Source organism: Cicer arietinum, chromosome 8 (genome assembly GCF_000331145.2).
Source record: "Cicer arietinum cultivar CDC Frontier isolate Library 1 chromosome 8, Cicar.CDCFrontier_v2.0, whole genome shotgun sequence".
Classification (NCBI taxonomy): Eukaryota; Viridiplantae; Streptophyta; class Magnoliopsida; order Fabales; family Fabaceae; genus Cicer; species Cicer arietinum.
In genome coordinates this window covers 7,488,651-7,510,748 of record NC_021167.2, presented here as the reverse complement: position 1 = coordinate 7,510,748, position 22,098 = coordinate 7,488,651, and the positions used below count along the sequence as shown (strand labels likewise).

At 31.3% G+C, this 22,098-nt stretch overlaps 3 protein-coding genes across 3 annotated transcripts; all 3 read left to right on the top strand.

The window, feature by feature from the left end:
• The first annotated feature begins 263 nt into the window (after positions 1–263).
• LOC101499546 (cytochrome P450 89A2-like) lies at positions 264–1,796 on the top strand. Its single transcript, XM_004512387.1, has one exon. The coding sequence runs from the start codon at positions 264–266 to the stop codon at positions 1,794–1,796; it is 1,533 nt and encodes a 510-aa protein (XP_004512444.1).
• A 2,449-nt stretch (positions 1,797–4,245) lies between these two features.
• Positions 4,246–13,530, top strand: LOC101501250 (LRR receptor-like serine/threonine-protein kinase FEI 2). Its single transcript, XM_004512304.4, has 14 exons — positions 4,246–4,455; positions 5,172–5,398; positions 5,797–5,932; positions 6,590–6,661; positions 6,764–6,835; positions 6,919–6,990; positions 7,830–7,901; positions 8,063–8,134; positions 8,314–8,405; positions 10,192–10,359; positions 10,473–10,805; positions 11,385–11,630; positions 12,190–12,323; positions 12,872–13,530. Exons 2-14 carry the CDS (start codon positions 5,302–5,304, stop codon positions 13,088–13,090), a joined length of 1,785 nt encoding a protein of 594 aa, XP_004512361.1. The 5' UTR covers positions 4,246–4,455; positions 5,172–5,301; the 3' UTR covers positions 13,091–13,530.
• Positions 13,531–15,920: 2,390 nt separating this feature from the next.
• Positions 15,921–21,505, top strand: LOC101499228 (SH3 domain-containing protein 1). The gene is made up of 14 exons (XM_073364354.1): positions 15,921–16,130; positions 16,610–16,723; positions 17,055–17,124; positions 17,217–17,371; positions 17,961–18,062; positions 18,141–18,341; positions 18,945–19,007; positions 19,163–19,306; positions 19,656–19,761; positions 19,889–19,902; positions 19,997–20,119; positions 20,275–20,418; positions 20,768–20,842; positions 21,101–21,505. The coding sequence occupies exons 1-14, from the start codon at positions 16,071–16,073 to the stop codon at positions 21,209–21,211; spliced, it is 1,482 nt and encodes a 493-aa protein (XP_073220455.1). The 5' UTR covers positions 15,921–16,070; the 3' UTR covers positions 21,212–21,505.
• Positions 21,506–22,098: the final 593 nt, after the last annotated feature.

Here is a 22,098-nt window from a genome sequence, read left to right as displayed (position 1 = left end):
CAAATGTGTTATGACACATCTAAAGAAAGTTTTTAATAAATAATTATATTAGTAACTATTGAACATTTATGTGAAACACATAACTGTAGAAAATATTTTATATCTGTAAATGACATGTAACATAATATTAAAAACAACAATATATAGAAGCAAGCGTGAATCAAGTGTGTTAAGAGAGTAACATAGAATAGTAAAAAAGAAATTTTGGTTTTAATCATCACCAAAATAAAATAAAATAGTTAATTAAAACTAATAGAATAGATATGGGATTGTGGTTCTATATCATAGCATCTATTTCTCTATACATTTTTCTTCAAGCCCTTCTCAATGTAATCCGCAACAAGAAATTACCACCAAGCCCTCCAACTATACCCTTCGTAGGTAACCTTTTTTGGCTCCTAAAGTCATCAAAAAATTTTGCTGACATTGAACCTTTCCTTCGTTCATTACGTTCCAAATATGGTGACATAGTTACCATTCACATAGGTTCTCGACCTTCAATTTTCATAACATCACATGAAGTTGCTCATAGAGCACTAGTTAAAAATGGTACAATTTTTGCTAATCGTCCTATAGCTCTTCAAACAATTAAAATTTTCTTCCCTAAACAACGTTCCGTAAGCACTTCTCCTTATGGTCCTATGTGGAGATTATTGCGCCAAAATTTAATGCAAGTGACTCAACCTTCTCGATTACATTCATATTCTCATTGTCGTAAATGGGCATTGAATGTTCTCAAGAAACATATTTTAGTTGATATTGAATTAGGTAATAAAGCCGTACCAGTTGATGATTATTTTAATTTTACATTATATACTTTATTCTCGCACATGTGTTTGGGGGAGAAATTTGATAAAGAAATTGTTGAGAATATACAAAGGACACAACATCGTTTGATCCACAATTTCATTAGATTCAATGTGTTGAATTTTGTACCAATGTTGTCTAAGTTTGTGTTTAGAGGATTATATAAAGAGATCTTAGAAATTCGTCAAAATCAAATAAATTTGTTGCTTCCTTTAATAAAAGCTCGCCAAGAGAAAATAAAAAACAAGATTCATGTTGTGGACGGAGATAATGATGATTTTGAGGCTTATATTGATACTCTTTTTGAATTAAGACTTCCCGACAGTGACAATAAGTTAAACGACGAAGAGTTGGTTAGTTTGATTTCTGAATTTTTGTTAGGTGGAACTGACACAACGGCTACCACATTGTTATGGGCCATGGCTAATTTAGTAAAATATCCAAACATTCAAGAGAAAATTTATGATGAAATTAAGGAAGTTGTGAAACATGGTGAAGAAATTGAAGAGGAGCAATTGAAAAGAATGCCTTATTTAAAGGCTGTTGTGTTAGAGACATTTAGGAGACACCCACCTGGTCATTTTATAATTCCTAGAGCTGTTATACATGATGCTATTTTGGATGGTCATAAGATACCAAAAAATGCAATGGTGAATTTTCCTGTGGCTGAATTGGGGTGGGACCCAAATGTATGGGAAAATCCAATGGAATTTAAGCCTGAAAGGTTTTATAGGGAAGTTGAAAAGGATACTAACTTTGATCTAAAAGGGTTTAAAGAGATTAAAATGATGCCTTTTGGTGCAGGGAGGAGAGTTTGTCCTGCAATTAGTGTTGCAATGCTTCATCTTGAATACTTTTTGGCCAATTTGGTGAGAGATTTTAAATGGACAATTGAAGAAGGGTGTGAGGTTGACTTGAGTGAGAAGCAGGCCTTCACCATTGTCATGAAGAATCCATTGAAGCCATGTGTGACTCCAAGAACCACTTGAAACAAATCTTTCAGTTGTCTCATTCAACCCAAAAAAAAAAAATGAAAATAGAAAATAATAGAAAACATAATGCAAAGTGTTTTTCATATTTGGTTATTTTTTTTAATTTTTAGTATTATTTTGAATGTACTTCCTCCATCAACAACTAATGTCAAATTTGAAAAAAAAAATCATTTCAAAATTGAATATCACTTTCAATTTTTCTTCTTCCAAATGTAGCTTCAAGTTAATACTTTGTGTATCACTCATAAATCATTATATTTAGCTTTTAATTTATGATAATGGTTAACACATCAATACATATTAAAAATGAGTTGATAAAATTATTATTAAATTTCTTTTATCCATAGTTAAATTTTTTAATGGTTAAATAAGTGTTTGATTCATATAAAATTTTCACAATTTGTTTTTAGTTTGTGTAAAAAAAATACAACTTTTGTTCTTTACAAAATGATCATGTACCTAATTTTAATTCTTATTGATAGGTCAAACTGTATTTTTTAATGATTTTTTCATATATGTGTTAGGTTAATTTTAAAATGTTTTTCCACAAAAAATGAATTCAAAATTTGATTTTTAATTTTATATATCCATTACTTATTTTAATATATCCATAGTTAAATTTGAATTAAACATATTTTATTTTGATATGGACTTAAATTGCTTACAAAATGATTTTGAAAAAATTATAAATAATTCAATTTATTTTGGTTAATATTAAGATTTATGTAAATAACAAAGATACAAATATACTAGTAATTTTGTATATTTATTTAATATCATATTTTATCTCTATTTTTCTTTTTTATCATATTATCAATATATTACATTTATCAATTTGTTTACCTCTTTATTTTTTAAGATGTGTACACCTCTATATTTTTCAAGATGTGTACAACACTAAACATTTTCTCATGTAAACAATTACTTAATTTTGACTTTTTAGAACGCGAACATCTATTGAATTCTCACACTAAGTCCTATGCAGTGAGTTTACGTTGTAATGTGTGACATTGATGAGTTAATGTATCCAGTATAAAAATGTTTTTTATTTGGCCATCTCAACAAGTGTATATATTATATTCATCTCACAGCAAAAGACCTATTTATAAAAAATGTATTCAATGATTTTTTCATCCTTCAATTCAATATTAATTATTTATTTTTAATTGTAATATTTTATTAATATTTTATCGTCTCATAATAATTATCTCATTTGTAATATTTATTTATTTTAAATTATTTATCTTTTTTATATTATTAATGAAAATTTAATTATTTTTGTCTATTAATATACTCTTATTTATTACTATCTCGAAATAAAATATAAAAAAAATAATAGTTGAATAATTTTTTAATTAAATACATTAATATTTGAATTATTATTTTTATTTATATTTCATTAAAGATAAAGTATATCTCGACTCATTAAATTTCTATATTAACTATAATTAATAAAAATATTTGAATATAAGAAAACCATTTTCTCATTGAAATCAAATGAGATATTTAAAATAAAACGAATAGAAGAGCGTTTACAACACTTCCAATTTAATATAATCTATTTTACATTAGTAGTATAAACATAAATTAGTAAAAGTATTATTTTATGTATTTAATGTTCAAACGACTCATTTTTCAATTTATTAAAATAATCCAAAGTGTTTATTGGGAGAAAGAGGGACAAATATATTTCAGTCTTGTTAAGAATGCTTACGGCAATTGTTAAAGAATAAAAGATGAAATTTAACATGAAAAACAACAAATTTTAAATTTTTAAAAAGTTAAAAATAACTTTCAATATATTTTTAATTAAATATTTCTATTTTTGTTTCTTTAATAAATCTCTGGACATTTGTTAGCTTTTCTTAATCTTTATTTTTTGGGTGAATTTGTATTAATATTTTTTATTTGGAGTGTGGGTTGGTTTGTATTTGGTTTAAAATTATAACGTATTAATGTTTTATGGAGTAGAAGGTGGTGGAATTTTTGGTTCTAAGATTACTCTTGATATTTATCTATTAATATCTTGCAAAGTTTTAAAAAGTTACCATTTTTGTAAATTAAGATAAACTAAACATAAACTTAGTGAGTGAATGAATGGCAAAGCATATTTATTTTACAAAAAAACGGCAAAACATATAAAAGTACCAATTACGTATTATCCTTATATATTTTCCCTGACATGATTCTATTCAATTACATTACTATAACTTATTTATGCATAGAAAGAAACAAAAATGGTAAAAATTGACCTAAATACAAAATTATATGTATATAAAGACTTCAGAAAATAAATGAACAAGAGAAAAAAAAGGAATAGGGAGAAGAGAAGAAGTAATGTGAGCTTCAGGCGTCAATATTATGAGCTGTGATAAAAAAAAAGGCGTCGGTTGCACGTGCGAAACATCTTAGCTCTTAATCTCATTAATTTCACTTTAATTAATTTCCAAAAAAAAGCATCTTAGTCTCACTTCTAAGTTCACACACGCTCACACACTCGCACTCACTCTTTGGAATCACACACACAAATCTCAGGCACAAACACAAAGCAGTGGGTGAGAGAGTGATAACGGTGGTTTTAACGTTTTTCGTTATTATTCCTTTACAACTCAACTTGCATTTTTCTCTCACTTTCGCATCTCAGATCGAAATCAAGGTGAACTCTGCGTTTCTGCATTCTTTCTCTCTCTTCAAGCTTCTTCGATTTTGCTAAATTCACTGTCGCTGTTACTGAAATTAAAGCTGATTATTAATTTATCTGGATTTCATGTTTTTGCATTTTTTGCTTTTGATTTGAAATGTTGAATTTCTTTATAGTATACTTTATGTGAAGCTCTTCTACTAGTTTACCTAGGTTCAGTTTGGATTAGCTTCTCTAGCTTACTAGATACTGGAGTTTTTTAATTATTTATTTGCGTTACTTTTTTACATTACTTTCTTCTTTAGGTAAAAAGTGTTTGCGCGTTTCAGCTGAGAGTGTTTCAACTTATTTCTATAAGCTCTCCTGGATAGCTTTATAAAGCACTTAGAGTGCATAAGGAAACGGTTTGACTTTATTTTATCTTTTGTTATAGAAGTAACTTATATACAAGCACTTATAAAACAAGAGCTTAATTAAGTTGTTTATCCAAACAGAGCCTTAATAAACTACAATATATAAAACTTTTCTCGTGTTTTTATTTACTTGGTGAGGTTATGTTTGTAACTGTTAACAGTTGTAAGTGTTTTTTAAGTGCCATTGAGATCACTGATAGGCATAACTGTCAGAATAACTTTTGGTTCTTATTTGGTGTATTTTTTACTTTGATAAATTTGTTATAATGATGGTTTTTTGTATGCTTTAATTTTAGTTTAATTGCTTTGATGTTGCAGGCAGTGTCTAAGTTCATCTGCACTGCTGATGTATATACCAACCAGATAACTACATGGTGGAGAGAGACATTTCGGATACTTTTGTCTCAGATGAATTTTAGTAGTTCTAGTATTCTTGAACAGTGTTGCTATGGGCATTTGTCTGATTAAAGGGCAGTGGCCGTGGCTTCTATATGTCTTGCTGATAGATATTGTAATTAATAACACGGAAGCAATCAGTCCTGATGGTATATATATTTCTTATGCTTGTTACCTTTGAAACTATAGTTAGTTTGGATATAAGTCTGATTCTGGTTTGAACACATTTCATATTTATATGATACTGAGCAAAACTTGGCCGTAATTTTTATTATGAACACCTTTATACATATAAAAAGTATATATTTGTGCTGTCCTAGTTTGCCTGAAATTTTTGTTAAACTAGGCATATTTTTTATTTACCATTATGCCTTTATTATAAATGTGTTGAACAAAGTCAAAATGTCACGAATTCTAGTAATATTATTCTTACTTGTATTAGTTCACTCATGGGACTTAGTTTAAATAACAGCTAACTAATTTCATGAAGTAGAGTCCTTTTATGTTGCATAATCATATTGATTGTTATATTCTCTCACATTTATAGGTGAGGCACTTGTCAACTTCAGGACAGCCATTATTAGCTCTGATGGTATCCTGTTACAATGGAGGCCCGAGGATCCTGACCCATGTAAATGGAAAGGAGTTAAATGTGATCAAAAAACTAAGAGAGTGACACATTTGTGAGTTTTCACACTTGACATATCTTGTCTTTCACTTGCTATAAGACTCAGTTTTTTTTTAGATGAAGGCATTTCATACATCGTCTTGTTTTGATTCACTGGTGTAATTTTCCAAATGTATTATGTTGTGGGTTGACAAAATATATCATATTAGTCTTGTATTTATTAAGTGGTCCAAAGCATACTTTTATGATCCTTCATGGGAATGTTTTCAACCATGTCTGGAACATTTAGGTTCTGAGTTTGACTTAAAAGTTCGGTAAACAAATGCTATCTAATTCTTGGAGCTAGTACTGATTGTAAATTTCACATAATACAATTTTCCTTCTCGTTTTCTCATTGCCCTAGTCTATGATTGTTTAGTAACATTCTGACAGATTTCAAATTTCTTCTACCCTAGTGAGTCCACCTTTTAAATATCTGTTCAAGGGATCCCCTCTTTTCTTTTATGGGTTTTGTGTTGCAGTAGTGTTTTCAATAATGCAGGATAGGAGAGAACACTTTTTTTCTATATGTAAATATCATTGCATCTGAGCAATAATTTGGTTACAAGACTGCTGAATTGTAGAAAAAAGTAATTTATCCAGATATTACAGGAGACATACTGGCAATTATATCCAGAATTCTTTATCTAACTTTTCATTGGTGATATTGTAGGAGTCTATCTCACCATAAGTTAAGTGGTTCTTTATCACCTGACCTTGGGAAGTTAGAGCGGCTGAAAGTTCTGTATGTATTTTAAAACTTTTGTTAACATATACTTGTCTGTTAATTATTAGATACTATTCCTTAATCCCTCATGTAATGACAATGTTAATGTATCTGTTGTAGTGCTCTTCATAACAACAACCTCTATGGGGTAATTCCACCAGAACTGGGAAATTGCACTGAATTGCAGGGAATGTACGTAATAACTTTGGTCCACCTGCCCAGTTCTGTTCCATATTTTTGTTTTCCTATTTACTTTAGAAATTTGGTTTGTCCAGCTTTTTACAGGGTAATTACCTCAGTGGAATGATTCCAAGTGAAATAGGAAACCTCTCACAGCTTCAAAATTTGTGAGTTTATATTTTAGTTTATACATATCTTATTAATTGTATTTAATTATTGGGTTACATATGTTTTTGGTCCCTATAAATGTACCATATTTCGTTTTCTATCAACAATTTTGGTCCCTACTTTTAAGTCAACTCATGTGTCTCAATCAAATTTTTGAATGATTTTTTCAGTAATGTTTAGACCATTATAAGGCCTCCCCTAATAAATTTTTAAAAAATTTCAACAAAATATAAATTTTTAAGCACTAAAAACTTAAAAAAAATCATATTTAATTCATCATTTGTTAAAAAATTCTAAATGTTTGTGGGAGAGAGTTTTATAATGTTCTTAACATGCATGCAAAAAATCATTTAAAAATTCAGACGATACATATGAATTGTTTTAAAATCAGGGACCAAAATTATCGACGGAAAATATTTGAGGATCCATTGTTTGAAGAAAATTTTTAGAGGGAGTAAAAATAAAATGATATATTTATTGGGACCATAAACTTATTTAACGCTTAATTATTTGTGTGCGGGTCAAACATTATAAATATTGTAGTACTAGTATGGGCTCATTCTGTTTTCATTTCAAGAAGAAACGGCTTACGAGAAAAGGAGGAAAGAAAAACAAATTTATGAGATAGTTTTCTGATATTTATGCATGGGTGGTGGGTATATTCATGCAAGCAGTAATGTCCTTCAGTTTATGAAATAGTTTTCTGATGTTCAGTAATTTGGTTATTTTGTTAAGTATGCAGTCTTCTTTTAACAACAAAAATCAAATTAGGTAGTTCTAGTGTTACGGAGATCATATTATTATTCATCAACATGTCTGATGTCTCCCTATTTTACAGGGATATATCAAGCAATTCCCTTGGTGGGAATATTCCAGCATCAATTGGAAAGTTGTATAATCTAAAAAACTTGTATGTAGACTTCTTTTCTGCTGTGGTTGTACTTTCTTTATGCCCATTTTTATTAATTTTCCATTTTTCTAACTTTTTTAGATTTTTATTAATTTGCTATTTTTTTTTAATTCTTTTGAATGTATCTTTTTAATATTATGGTCATATTGGGTACTTTGCAGCAACGTATCAACCAATTTTCTGGTCGGACCAATACCTTCTGATGGTGTCCTTGCAACCTTTACTGGAAGCTCGTAAGTATGGCTTTTTCTGTTTTCTGCAGGTTAAGTGCTGCCAGTAATCTGACTGATTGTATTATGTTTATACTTCTATCCTTGCTGATCAACGATATTAGACTGTCCTGATGTAGTAGTTTACCTCTTAGGAATTAAATATATTTTTCCTATATTGAGACAAATATGTTCTGTTGTAGGTATGTTGGAAATCGTGGTTTGTGTGGGGTACAAATCAGTTCAACTTGTAAAGATGATGGTTCACCTGGGAGAAATGGTCAATCTAATTCAGGTAGAGCTGAATGATTTTCCTTAATCCTTGTTCATTTAGCCTCATACCAAGCTTGCTCTCTTTCTTTGTTCCTGTTTCTGTGTTTAATGATGTATTGTCTTTTCATAGAAAATACTTTTATTAAAGAGTCTTCAGCTCTATGCATATTATGGCCTAATCGTTTTGAGGAAAGGTGGTAAGTTGACTCCTCAACTGCAGTTAGATGAAGCTAAAATGATAAGGCCATATAAAGCTCTATAGCTCTGTGTATGATTGGTTTCACTTTTGGAGGGGCTAAAATTTATTCTAGAGGTGCATAATTGATTGACTTGTTTGCTTCTCCTTGAGTAGAATTGGTTTTGCATTAAGAATTGATTCTAACTTGAAGCTAGATTCGTAGCTTTTACCTCCATAATTGATTTTTAGTCTTGAATCTTTTATTTACTCTCTTTTACACGATTATATCCAAACATAAATAATTCAACTCACTTTTAGCTAGAATCAATTTTACAAAATCAATTTCTTCAAAATTAATTTTTGCTACCACAGAACCAAACACACATTCATTTTAGATGAAACTTTTCTTTCCAAGGGTGTAAGAGCAGTACCATGAGGCATGTTAGTAATACCTCTATCCTGGACCTATATTGTTTTCTGATAAAATGAAGCTAAAGTTTTTCTTTTAAGGGTGAAATGGTGGTTCCATGAGGAATTTTAGTAATACTCTTTATCCTGAACCTATATTGTCTTCTAATAAAATGATGCTAAAGCTTTTCTTTTCGAGGGTGTAATGGTGGTACTGTGAGGTTTTTAGATTATATCCTGGACCTATACTGTTTCCCTAATGAGTATAAGGTAGAGTCACAGCAAGGTACTGATGGAATTTCGCGCCTAATTCAGACTGCAAATAATGGGAAATATGATAAATTTTGGGTATTTGGTTCTTTGGGTGTATGTATATGAATTCAAAATGTCCGACTAGAGAAACAAAATGAATGGGTGTAAGCAAGTTTGGTTCAAAATAGATTAAAAAAGTTAGAAACAATTCTATGTAAATAATGAATGATCCAGACCTTTTTATTTATAACCAAAATGAATCCAAACCAATATTTATTTTAACTGAATTTGACATTGCATTAGGCATTGGCTTATGTTTTTTTTCAAAAGTGGCTGATTCCCTAAGAGCTTTCAAGTTTTATTTGGTATGATCCAGATGCATTATTTTTCCAAGTGTGCAGGCGTGACTGTGTATGTTAGGTCATATTTGTGTAATATTTTTTAGGCGCGGGGAGAGAGGACAAGGGCATGTTAATTGTTATTATGAGTGCACCAAAGTTATAAAAATTAACACACACACTTCCTCTTCCGCCCGAAAGAAGTCAAGGACTGTTACCTTTTCAAATAACCAAAATAACCAATTAAGTACGATTGCACATTTGATATTGATGTGAATACAGTGCTTAGCATGTGTTTTGTGTAACAAATAGTGAACTGCACCCTTTAGTATGTAACTAAAGGAAGTGCTTCAAATTCCGTTAGATTACTTATTTGTTACCTATATTATGCACGATTAACTTGATAAAAAGAAGAAAGTTTACTAGTCTGTTAGAAGAGCTAAGGAAGATACTATATCCTATAAAGGTTATGGTATTTATCTGATTTTTTATTTGTTGGCACATTCCCTGTTTGGACTTAAATAACTTTTTGTTTTCTCAACTATAGTTTTGACAGTGTAGTATATAGTATAGTCTGTCAGATGATGTTGTCATCAATTCCATTTTGACTTCTATTGTTTTATTCTTTATAGACCAAAGTCAAAATGGAAAGAAGAAATATTCTGGCCGACTTCTCATCAGTGCATCAGCAACTGTGGGTGCACTCCTTTTGGTGGCACTTATGTGCTTCTGGGGTTGTTTTCTTTATAAAAAGTTTGGTAAAAATGATAGAATAAGTCTTGCAATGGATGTTGGTGCAGGTACGCTCCTTATCTTTCTTTGGCTTGCTTGTATACCTGTTTGAGCTAGCATTTCTACTTTATGCATTGTAAACCCCTTGAAATTTTTAATATCTCCAAATAATGTCTTGTAGGTGCCTCAATAGTGATGTTTCATGGAGACCTTCCATATTCTTCAAAAGACATTATTAAGAAACTAGAGACTTTGAATGAGGAACACATAATAGGAGTAGGGGGATTTGGAACTGTTTACAAGCTTGCAATGGATGATGGGAATGTATTTGCTTTGAAAAGGATTGTAAAGATGAATGAGGGCTTTGATCGTTTTTTTGAGAGGGAGCTTGCAATTCTTGGTAGCATCAAACACCGTTATTTAGTTAACTTACGGGGATATTGCAATTCGCCTACATCAAAGTTGTTAATATATGACTACCTACCTGGTGGCAGTCTTGATGAAGTTCTTCATGGTATGATCTTTATTTGAACACTTACAATATATATTTCCATCATCATATTAACATATGAAACATCTAATAAATCTTTATTATCAAGTACAACCGTACAAGTGTTAAGACTTTTGGGAGGGCGTGTGGGGATTAGAAGGTCAAATGCTTACATGTGGTAATCATCACGTACTTCTTATAAGAAACCAAACCTCTGATTAAGAACCCTTGGTAGCTCTCTCAAAATAGATCACGACATAAATATCTGTGTTATGTTGTGTGCATTTAATATAAAACATGTAATAGCAACCTTTTCTTTGCCGTAGCAGCTGAGCATTTGAATCTTTTATGCTTTATGAATATGTGATGCTAATTCAACTGGGAATTGTTGTCTGTGAACATTTTGATGTTTGAAGATTAGGTTATATTAACATATATCTTTTTGGGCTCTGATACTATTATGCTTTAGTTATTTGATTATTAAAGATGGCATTTTTATTTATTCTGCACTGTTTGATACAAATTCAATTAACATGGAAGCTAGTATAGTATCTCTACTTAAATCTTCTTTGAGGATAACGGCGTTTGTGATGCATTGCACAGAAAGATCTGAGCAACTAGACTGGGATGCACGGTTGAATATAATCATGGGAGCTGCAAAAGGGCTTGCCTACTTGCACCACGATTGTTCTCCTAGGATCATACACCGAGACATAAAATCAAGCAACATTTTGCTCGATGGAAAATTGGATGCTCGGGTTTCTGATTTTGGACTTGCCAAACTTCTAGAGGATGAAGAATCTCACATCACTACTATTGTTGCTGGAACATTTGGTTATCTAGCTCCAGGTAAGCAATAATGGATATGATATTCACCGGATAGATAGTTGTCTGGAGCATAAATGATGGTATTTACCAAATGAACTATTAATGAGGGTCTCTTGTTGTTGAGGGTGTCTAATATCTAAAACTAGTTACTAGGTGGTCCAATATTGCATGGGTGTTTATCTGCTTGTCTCATGTTTTGATGTGTTCACATGAAATATCTCTTTGGTGTAAGTGCTTGTGAAATTATACTAGATTGACTTTTGAAAGAGTAAATGCAAAAGTGTCAAGAGTCTTTTTAGCTCTGGCATTTATAGCGAAAGAGAAACAGAGGACCGCTGTTGCCAAACCAACCAAAATAACATAAAGAAAATAACTGAGTATGATTAATACCTTTAATATTTTTTTCTCTAAAAGTAAAGTAACTACCAATAATCAGCATGTGTTAAGCTTCACAATTGTGACATCGAAAAGGCAGATATGTTAATTGTTTTGGGGTGCACTAAAACGAGATTTTTGTTAGACTATTAGCTTCATTATTTAACTTTATATTCTTTGAACAATCCTCCATACTCCATTACAGAGTATATGCAAAGTGGCAGAGCAACCGAGAAGACCGATGTTTATAGTTTTGGGGTGTTGACACTTGAAGTGCTTAGTGGAAAGCGGCCAACAGATGCATCCTTCATTGAAAAGGGTCTCAATATTGTTGGTTGGGTATGTCATGCACCTAAATATTAGATTTAATTTGTGATACATGTGCATATATATTTAATTACATTTTTTTTTGTTAGACAAATGTTAGATGTTAGTATGTTATGTTTATGTTAGTAGCCAGAGTTTGAATCCTAGACCTTCTTCTCAAACTCCTTCAAGTGTTCTATTTCAACAATCACGGAACATTTTACTCTTTAAAGTGTATCTACAATGTAGTTTAGAGGAGCTACAGTGTTGATTAACATTTAGTACATTTACCTTATTATGCGATTACAAAGTGGGGGTACAGTTTAGTTTAGAAGAGCTAAATCCTTAAGAATACGTGATAAACTGGGCCTCCTTATGGTTACCACTGCAATTAGCTTGAAATGGGTTGGGTGTGATTGAGAGTGTTGATTATATTATTCAAGTATATGAATTAACATAAACTTGTTATCATCTTCTACTACATGTTCTTTGTTATGCGATCACAAAGTGAAGATAATCTTAGTTACTATTTTAATAGGGAAGGATTCCCATTATAATGCCATAATTTGCTTTCGTTGCAGTTGAATTTCCTTATTACCGAAAATAGGCCGAGAGATATTGTCGATCCTCTATGTGACGGGGTTCAGGTTGAGAGCCTTGATGCCTTACTCTCTGTGGCTATTCAGTGTGTTTCCTCAAGTCCAGAGGATCGACCCACTATGCACCGAGTGGTCCAGTTGCTTGAATCGGAGGTTCTAACTCCATGCCCAAGTGACTTCTATGACTCCAACTCCGACTAGAAAGCTTGTGAAGACAATTTAATGGTACTTGTTAGTGCAAATTACTTGTGAGTCAGAAGTGATGAAAGAGGCTGAGAATCTGCACACAATTTTTCATCTCAATTGCATTCATTCTTAAAGTATGTTTGTAATGGAAGGTGGCCTTCGTTACATCACTTCACAACAGAAGGTGTTGTTCTTCGTGCTATATGGTCATTGGACATTTTCATGCATTTCATTGTCTTCGTGATGAGTTGCATGTTATATTTGATCGTGGTTCTCCCTTCCACTTTTGTGTTTCCCCTCCTTTTGTTAGCATTTGTAATCTTAGTCCCATTGTTCACTCCAATTTAAGTGTATATGAATATGTATAATTTCAGAAAGTCCACTTTTGCAAGTAATTCTTGTTATTTGTTCTTGTAATATATGTTTCCATAAAAGAAGGATTATTGAGAAGGTCAGGGGTTTGATCCCTATTACTAACATTCCCCCCTCCCCATTAACAAACTAACCACTAGTATTTGTCTATAAAAAAAAAATACAGTAGAAAACACTCCATAACCCTCAAAGATATTTAATATCATTCACCATTAGAAAACATAGAAATACCTTTTGAGGTTTATGGTCTCCGACCATAGAAAACACTGCATCTCTTTATCCTCATTTTTATAAAACCATAAGTAATCTGCACTTGAAAGATCATTTCCTGACCTTCAACTCATTTTTTGTTCAAGATACTAATTTCGTCAAAACAGTGGAAACACCACACTTCGCATCAAGTACGTTCATGTTACACGCCTCACCATATTGTTAAAAGTCATGGGAATGACATTGGCTTTTTTTATGCAAGTTAGAAACATGTTAGCAGGGCATAAAGTAAAGAAAAATGCTAACAAGGATTTTAACGAAATTTGGTATAAAAAAAATCAAATATAGAAATAGTGTCATGTAATTTGTGTATTTAATTTCTCAAAAGTTTAAAAACTGTTGTTTTTCACACAATTTCAATTTTTTGATTCCTTAATATAAATGACATTCATTAGCCAGACCCGTAATTAAAATAGGTGATATCGTAGTTTGCATCGCCAAAGAATTTATGGACTTACATTTTATGAAAACTTTATTCTTAATCTTTTACTACGTGGTTTTTGTGAGTTTTGTTTTTCTTAATAACAATTTCGTATGGATTGTTGCAAGACAGTGGCAGATTTTAAATTTATTTTCTTCCAATGTTTGCGTATTATGAGAACTACACTATCATAATTTGTGAAATTCAAGGATGAGCAAAAATTTAAGCTTGGTGATGGTAGGCATGAGCATCAAACACTGATCCGACTGAACCGAACTAACAATTTGAAGTTTGGGGCGTCACAAGTCATGGGTAATTAAAACAAGTTAGTGATGAATTTTAGCAGTCAAACTCAAATTCCATAAAAAACCACTCGAATGAATTAATTTAAATGTTAGTAAAAGAACCCTAGTAGCATACAAGGTTTTTAATATATTTAAACAATGACAAGAAAGTTATAAGAAGGGATATAACTAGGGAACTAGTAAAAAAATACAGTTATGAGTGTAAGAAATTCAACTACTTGAATAATATAATCAACTTTGTAAGTTTATCTATTATCTATTATGTTTGGACGTCATCTCTTTACTTTTGTTATTATTATTTTTTTATTTATCAGAAAGCACGGTGATTTACGAGTATTTTTTTGTCTGAAATCATCTTATTTATATTGTTTTTCTTTATCTTTTTAGCTACATAAGTGTTTTTCATGAAGAAAAAAAATATCGTATTTTTCCTTTATCTCGCCATTTAAGTGCAACGTTGTTTAGTTTTTTTATTTAGTTGTGGTGTTCATTACATTAAAATTGACAAATTAGCTTTGATTTAATACAATCCAAACGTATATTCGATCAATAACTTCAAAGTTGCCAGCATTGCAGATCCGAAAACATGAATATTCAAAATCACTTTAATTTTGTAAGTTCTGTAGGTATTTTGCCATTTTATGCTATTAATTTATGTCATGCGAGTATATTTACAAATTCATCATTTTTTATTTTAGAAAATTTATATTTAATTGTTCTTGATCGATATATTATTTTAATTTGAATAAATAAATATCAATTTTAATAAAAAAATCTAAAAAAATACTAATATTTTATAAAAAAATTATGTATATATTCAATAGTACTTTGAAAAGTGATTTAAAAAATTCATTGCTTAGTTTCTTTTTTTTTTCTTTATGAGTGGAGCTTCAATAATTAGACAATTCATTATAACTTCATAATAATTAGTTAATTTATGAGAATTTTTAAACAATGCATTTATAACACTAGTTAAGAATTGTTTTATTTATAATGTTCTCCTCCATAATAATAAAATATAAGTAAATTTTAAACATTTAAAGGGTAATAAATAAAAATAAAAGTTGACTCTTTTCAATCTATTTATAGTATATAACGCTCACTTTCTAAAATTCAATATCCACGTTTTTATAGAGTTATATGAATAAAAGATAATTTAAATAATAAATTAAAACAAAATGAGATTTTTTTTATGGAAATGTGATTATTAATAAATAAAAATAAATATTTAAATAATATGGGTGTCATTTAGGAAAACGCTTTTTCCCGTGTTAGCGAAAATGAAGCGCGTGTCCGTGTCCGGTGCGAGTGTTCTTAAAAGACGCTTTTTCCCCTAACATCAACATACTACTGCAGTTTTCACTTTCACTCTTCATTATTAACAACACATTCATTCCATTATTATTATTATACCCTTCTCTTTTTGTAACTGTTACTAAATCTCCCTCTCTCTCTGGAAAGTCCGAGGTACTCCTAATAATAATAATAATTCATCAATCCTTATTAATCTCTTCATCACCATGCCTTTTTTTTCTCCTTCAACAAACTTCAAACACAACACTAATTTTTTCTGATCATTCCCTTTTTCTACTGCAAAAAAGTTACTCTTTTTATTGTCAAATTAAATATGGATGCTATACGGAAACAAGCTAGCAGATTGAGAGAGCAAGTTGCTAAGCAACAACAGGTGATCATCATTCCTACCAGATTGATGGATGGGGTGCTTCCCAATTTTATTGTACTTTCTGTGCTACTGTTTATAATTTAGGTTAAAATTGGTTTTCTAGCATGGGGTTATTGTGTAATAATGTTAATTTTACTTTAATTTTGAAGTTGGGTTTTGCTGTTAAGCCTTGTTTTTTTGCTTCTGGATTGAACCATGATGTTGGTGTGTATACTTTAACAGAAAGTTTTGATTTTGTTTGTAAACTGTTCACTTTACTGTGTTTGAAGCTATGTAGCACCAACACTTTGGAATAAAGGCGTGTCAGTGGCACGACTGACACAATACCGATTGAATATAATTGCATTCAATTACTTTTATTTTCATAAATTTTTATCTGATGTGAGTGTTGTGTTTGGTGTTTGTGTCTGTGCTTTATAGGTTTGTAGTAGTAGTTTCATTTCATTTGTTTGACTTATGTCTTATATCATGTTGTTTTGTAGGCTATACTTAGACAATTGGGGCAACTTAGCAATGAACATCTCATGGCTGATGAATCTGAAGTTGAATGTCATCAGAAACTTCAAAAGTTATACACTTCTACAAAGACTGCTAAGGTATATTTGTATTTATCAGTTGGGGGCTGACATTTAGGCCCTGTTTGGACAACAACTTAATTAGAAGCTTATTGTATAAGTGTTATGTATAAATTATTTCAATGACAAAAGATAAACTAAAGTCAAACTATTTTCATAAGTTATCCTGGAGAGTTTATGAAAATTAGCTGAAAGCAGCTTACAACACGTCATAAGCTGTTTTCAAAAGCTTTCTCGAAAAATCTTACAAGTGCTTGTGATAGTAGATTAGCTCAAATAAGCCAATCAAAATATACCCTAAAGTTTAGAGAGGTTTGTTTGCTTAAGTTTTTAACCAATGTGATGCTTACAGCATTTTCAGCGGCATATTGTACGTGGTATTGAAGGATTCATCTCTGTTAGTTCCAAGCAGATGGAAATAGGTGACTTTTGCTTTTGGTCTTTTACCAATGAATTCATTTGATTTATGCCTCAAGGCCAATAACTCGTAGATTTTTTGTTATGTTTGTTTCAGTGAGGAAGTTGGCTAAGGACTGTTACAAGTATGGGACTGAAAATGAGAATCGAGGTAGTGATTATCCCCTTGCAAGGCCTTCTCTTCAATTCAGTAACTCATATGATATATTGGAAAATGAGAGGGAGACTTTGCTTGGGATCTTAGGTGATCAGGTAATTTTTTGGGATATTTCTTTGATATTCTTTAGTGTAGTCTTAAGGAGTTAATTTTGTGAAATATTTCCTTAGATAACGATAAGGCATTTGATGCTATCAATGTACTATTTATGTTATTTTGTACAACATTATGCCTATCTGGTTTACTGGTAATTTTGCTGCTATAATTTTGCACAATAGTTTTGTACAAATCAATAATAACATTCACATGATGCTTCATATACCTGCATATTAGTTCCTTTTGCTTGATAGGAAATAAGAAGTGCATGTTTTGATCGAGAATGAGTACGGTAAAATCACGGTGGCACCATGATTTTGTTGAAGTTCCAAATTGTAGCTTTTTTCAAAATTGTGAAATCCTAGTTCTATGGATCTTTTTCACTTAGACAACTTAAGGAGACTATTCACTTCTTAGTGTAACTTAATTGAAGTCTTAGTTCTTAGAAACTAGTAGTAATTTTTATATTTGACTTACGAAGATTTTTTCGTCTTTTACTGTCAGTTGTATTGTATGTCATATTTTGAGTCTACCGTTGTGTCCCAAACAAAAAATGGTGCTTTTAATTATGCTTTAGGTTTTGTATAGATCTCTGAGCCACTGCGGGCACAAATAACAGGAGCTCCTTTGGAAGATGCACGCCACCTCACCCACAACTATGACAAACTTCGTCAAGAAGTAGAAGCCCAGGTAATAATTCACTGCCACAATAGCATGCATATGGTGGTGTGCAATGCGTTATATTTATCTTAGATACCTTCTCATCAGGCTGCTGAAGTTTTGAGGCGTCGATCGAAGTTGAGGGATTCTTCTCTTTCTGCAGACGGTTCAATGAGGCTTCAGAATGCAGAAAAAAGGTTGAAAGAACTTAAATCTTCCTTGGTGGCACTTGGTAGAGAAGCAACCTCTGCTATGTTGTCAGTTGAAGAACAACAGCAACATATAACTCTCCAGAGCCTTTCTACAATGGTATTGCTACATTCTTTATAGAAGTCATTTCTTGCTGTATGATAGCTGATTTGTCTTTTTATTATTATTTGAAACCCACCTGAATTGAGGTCTGTGGCACTAGCACCTGGCTACAAGACTAATCCTTGGTTCAATTGATTGCGTAGAGTTTTACCTTTGGCTCTCAGCCTCTCAATAGGTGTGTGTGACTCAATAGGGATTTGAACCCAGAGTCGCCGGGGTTCTTCTCTGTATGAGATGAGGGCAAGTTGCTTCAACTGGACCAACACCTCATTGGTTGCTGATTTGACTTTTATGGATCATTTTACTTTGTTAATATATTGCTAACAACTGAATTGATGTTACCTATTGAAATTTGGAGATGTAAGTATTTGTTACTTACACAAGAAGAGATGCAGTTTCACTTACCTAAAGTTATTTGTCACCAGCTACATCATGATTGCTTTTTTTTTTTTTTTGGTTTTCACCATGCATAATGAGATATCTTGTCTAATGTTTGTTTCACTCATGCATTGGTTGCATTATTTTCTAGTTAATTTCTAGTTAATCTTTGTATGGTTTTTGAACCTTAAGCCAATTGTTCTGAACCCTTTACTTTGGCAGGTGGATGCTGAGAGAGCCTTTCATCGGCATGCCCTTGTTATTCTAGATAAATTATATGCCGAGGTTAGCTTTCATGTAGCCGACATTTCTTTCAAATTGTAAAAATAATTCCTAGTTCCTATGTCTATTGTACACATTGGCTTCTGCATAATATTCTAAACATAATATTTAATATTCTGATCAAATTTGTAACCTGTATTGAATGTTGTTGGAGTTAGATGATTGATGAGAGACAACCAAACGACTCCACATCATTTCCACCGCCAAAAGATGGACATACTCAACCTGCAGATGAGAAGGCTAATTTAAATGGCTTTCATTATAAACACAACACTGAAACGGGCACATACTTTTTTGGAAAGGTAAGTCAAATATAAAGAAATAATAAATTTGTCTTTAGAGATTCTACATTACATGCAGCCACATTCCTGCAGTTGACTGTTGTTCAAGGTAAAGCCTATACAAGTAATTAAGCTTTGGTTTTGTTGCAACTAATATCACACCTTGATCTTTGTTCTGTTCTGTTTTGTTTTATTGACACACAAACTAACAAAAAAAAAAGACAAGTCTTGGTGCAAAAAACGAAAAGAAAAAGAATAAGAAATTGTATTAATGATTTAGAATCATTCAAAATTTGTTACATCTCAGTCCATTGCAATGTTTTATTTACATTCTGAAATTGATTCATGCTTATCATCATTTTTCTTGTAGGTCATACATCCATTTGACGCTCAAGCTGAAGGGGAGTTAAGTTTATCCGTTGATGATTATGTTGTAGTCCGTCAGGTATTTTTTCAAAGTCTTTTGAGTCAGTATTGTTGACCTTCTTAAGAAGTATTTTTAAACAAAATAGGAGTATTGCTAGCCATTAACATATTCGCATGGTTAAGCATTCCACCTATTGTCAATTTAGTCATTACAAAAATAACTTCCAATAATAATAGCAATATTTGTGAAAGTAGGTATTGGTTTTCACCATGCATAATGAGATATCTTGTCTAATGTTTGTTTCACTCATGCATTGGTTGCATTATTTTCTAGTTAATTTCTAGTTAATCTTTGTATGGTTTTTGAACCTTAAGCCAATTGTTCTGAACCCTTTACTTTGGCAGGTGGATGCTGAGAGAGCCTTTCATCGGCATGCCCTTGTTATTCTAGATAAATTATATGCCGAGGTTAGCTTTCATGTAGCCGACATTTCTTTCAAATTGTAAAAATAATTCCTAGTTCCTATGTCTATTGTACACATTGGCTTCTGCATAATATTCTAAACATAATATTTAATATTCTGATCAAATTTGTAACCTGTATTGAATGTTGTTGGAGTTAGATGATTGATGAGAGACAACCAAACGACTCCACATCATTTCCACCGCCAAAAGATGGACATACTCAACCTGCAGATGAGAAGGCTAATTTAAATGGCTTTCATTATAAACACAACACTGAAACGGGCACATACTTTTTTGGAAAGGTAAGTCAAATATAAAGAAATAATAAATTTGTCTTTAGAGATTCTACATTACATGCAGCCACATTCCTGCAGTTGACTGTTGTTCAAGGTAAAGCCTATACAAGTAATTAAGCTTTGGTTTTGTTGCAACTAATATCACACCTTGATCTTTGTTCTGTTCTGTTTTGTTTTATTGACACACAAACTAACAAAAAAAAAAGACAAGTCTTGGTGCAAAAAACGAAAAGAAAAAGAATAAGAAATTGTATTAATGATTTAGAATCATTCAAAATTTGTTACATCTCAGTCCATTGCAATGTTTTATTTACATTCTGAAATTGATTCATGCTTATCATCATTTTTCTTGTAGGTCATACATCCATTTGACGCTCAAGCTGAAGGGGAGTTAAGTTTATCCGTTGATGATTATGTTGTAGTCCGTCAGGTATTTTTTCAAAGTCTTTTGAGTCAGTATTGTTGAACTTCTTAAGAAGTATTTTTGAACAAAATAGGAGTATTACTAGCCATTAACATATTCGCATGGTTAAGCATTCCACCTATTGTCAATTTAGTCATTACAAAAATAACTTCCAATAATAATAGCAATATTTGTGAAAGTAGGTATCAATCTTTATTGACAATGAAGCCGGTGTAATTGTTTTGACTTGCATTCTTATTTTCCTTTTGGTGGTTGAATTTCCAGGTTGCTGCCAATGGATGGTCTGAAGGAGAATGCAATGGCAATGCCGGATGGTTTCCCTCTGCATATGTACAGAGACAGGACATAGTACAAGCGAACAAGATAATGGAATAACAACCAAGTTATGCCAACATCGGTATTTTGAATAGGTGTGGCAATAACTGTATATTCTCATAATCACGGGATAAATACATTTGAAAAGCCATAGCATAGCACGTTCTTGCAATTTTTTTTTGGGTGATTATGTCATCTGTGCAGTATGTTATACATGTAAGCATAAATTGTAACAGTATATATAGCAGTTCAAATATGTAGATTGATATATGATTTGTATTTGCTTAATCCCTTAGGGTCATCTAAGGAACTTAGTTTTTGAGATGGATAAATGTCCATATTGTTATTATTATATAGGTTGGTCTGTAATTCTAAATGAAAGCAGGACCAGAAACATTTTATCAACAAAATTTTCAATGTATTATTATGTATAATAAAGTAATTTTTATTTTTAAATATAGTTTCTATAACTGGGTCCCAGGGATTTGAATGATTAATGAAAACAAAATGAAAATGCAAATAAGACTCACAGGTCATAAGCAAAACAAAATTGCATACCAGCCTTACAGTATTTTGTAACAAACATTCTTCAAAACTTATACCAACCAAAAACATTTTTCCTTTCTAAACATTTTCTTGTTACTTTAGTCTTCAGAAAAAATGTGGCTGAAAAGGGATAAGAAAAAAAAGGCAGACTTGTCACTCAAGAAACTAAGCATCAAATAATATGGCTTTATATTAGTTTACACAATTATGTGTTGCAAGACTAGTTAGACATTAAAGCCAATTCAGTTAAATTGCAATGTTTATAACAGGCTTATTACTATTAGTTCAAAAATACATGAAAGCATAAAGTTTTATTAGTGATTTCTGGCATATCTCACGAAAGAAGATTTCCATTGTATTATCTGTTTGCTCGATATACATGATGATCCAAATTTAAGGGA

Bases quoted from the DNA above. Each gene is read 5' to 3' on its own strand.
- LOC101499546 (XM_004512387.1), top strand. From the start codon at position 264: ATGGGATTGTGGTTCTATATCATAGCATCTATTTCTCTATACATTTTT.
- LOC101499228 (XM_073364354.1), top strand. From the start codon at position 16,071: ATGGATGCTATACGGAAACAAGCTAGCAGATTGAGAGAGCAAGTTGCT. The intron at 16,724-17,054 runs GTATATTTGTAT...TGATGCTTACAG, and splicing joins CTTCTACAAAGACTGCTAAG to CATTTTCAGCGGCATATTGT. The intron at 20,120-20,274 runs GTTAGCTTTCAT...TGTTGGAGTTAG, and splicing joins TAGATAAATTATATGCCGAG to ATGATTGATGAGAGACAACC.
- LOC101501250 (XM_004512304.4), top strand. From the start codon at position 5,302: ATGGGCATTTGTCTGATTAAAGGGCAGTGGCCGTGGCTTCTATATGTC. The intron at 8,406-10,191 runs GTAGAGCTGAAT...TATTCTTTATAG, and splicing joins AAATGGTCAATCTAATTCAG to ACCAAAGTCAAAATGGAAAG. The intron at 10,806-11,384 runs GTATGATCTTTA...TGCATTGCACAG, and splicing joins TCTTGATGAAGTTCTTCATG to AAAGATCTGAGCAACTAGAC.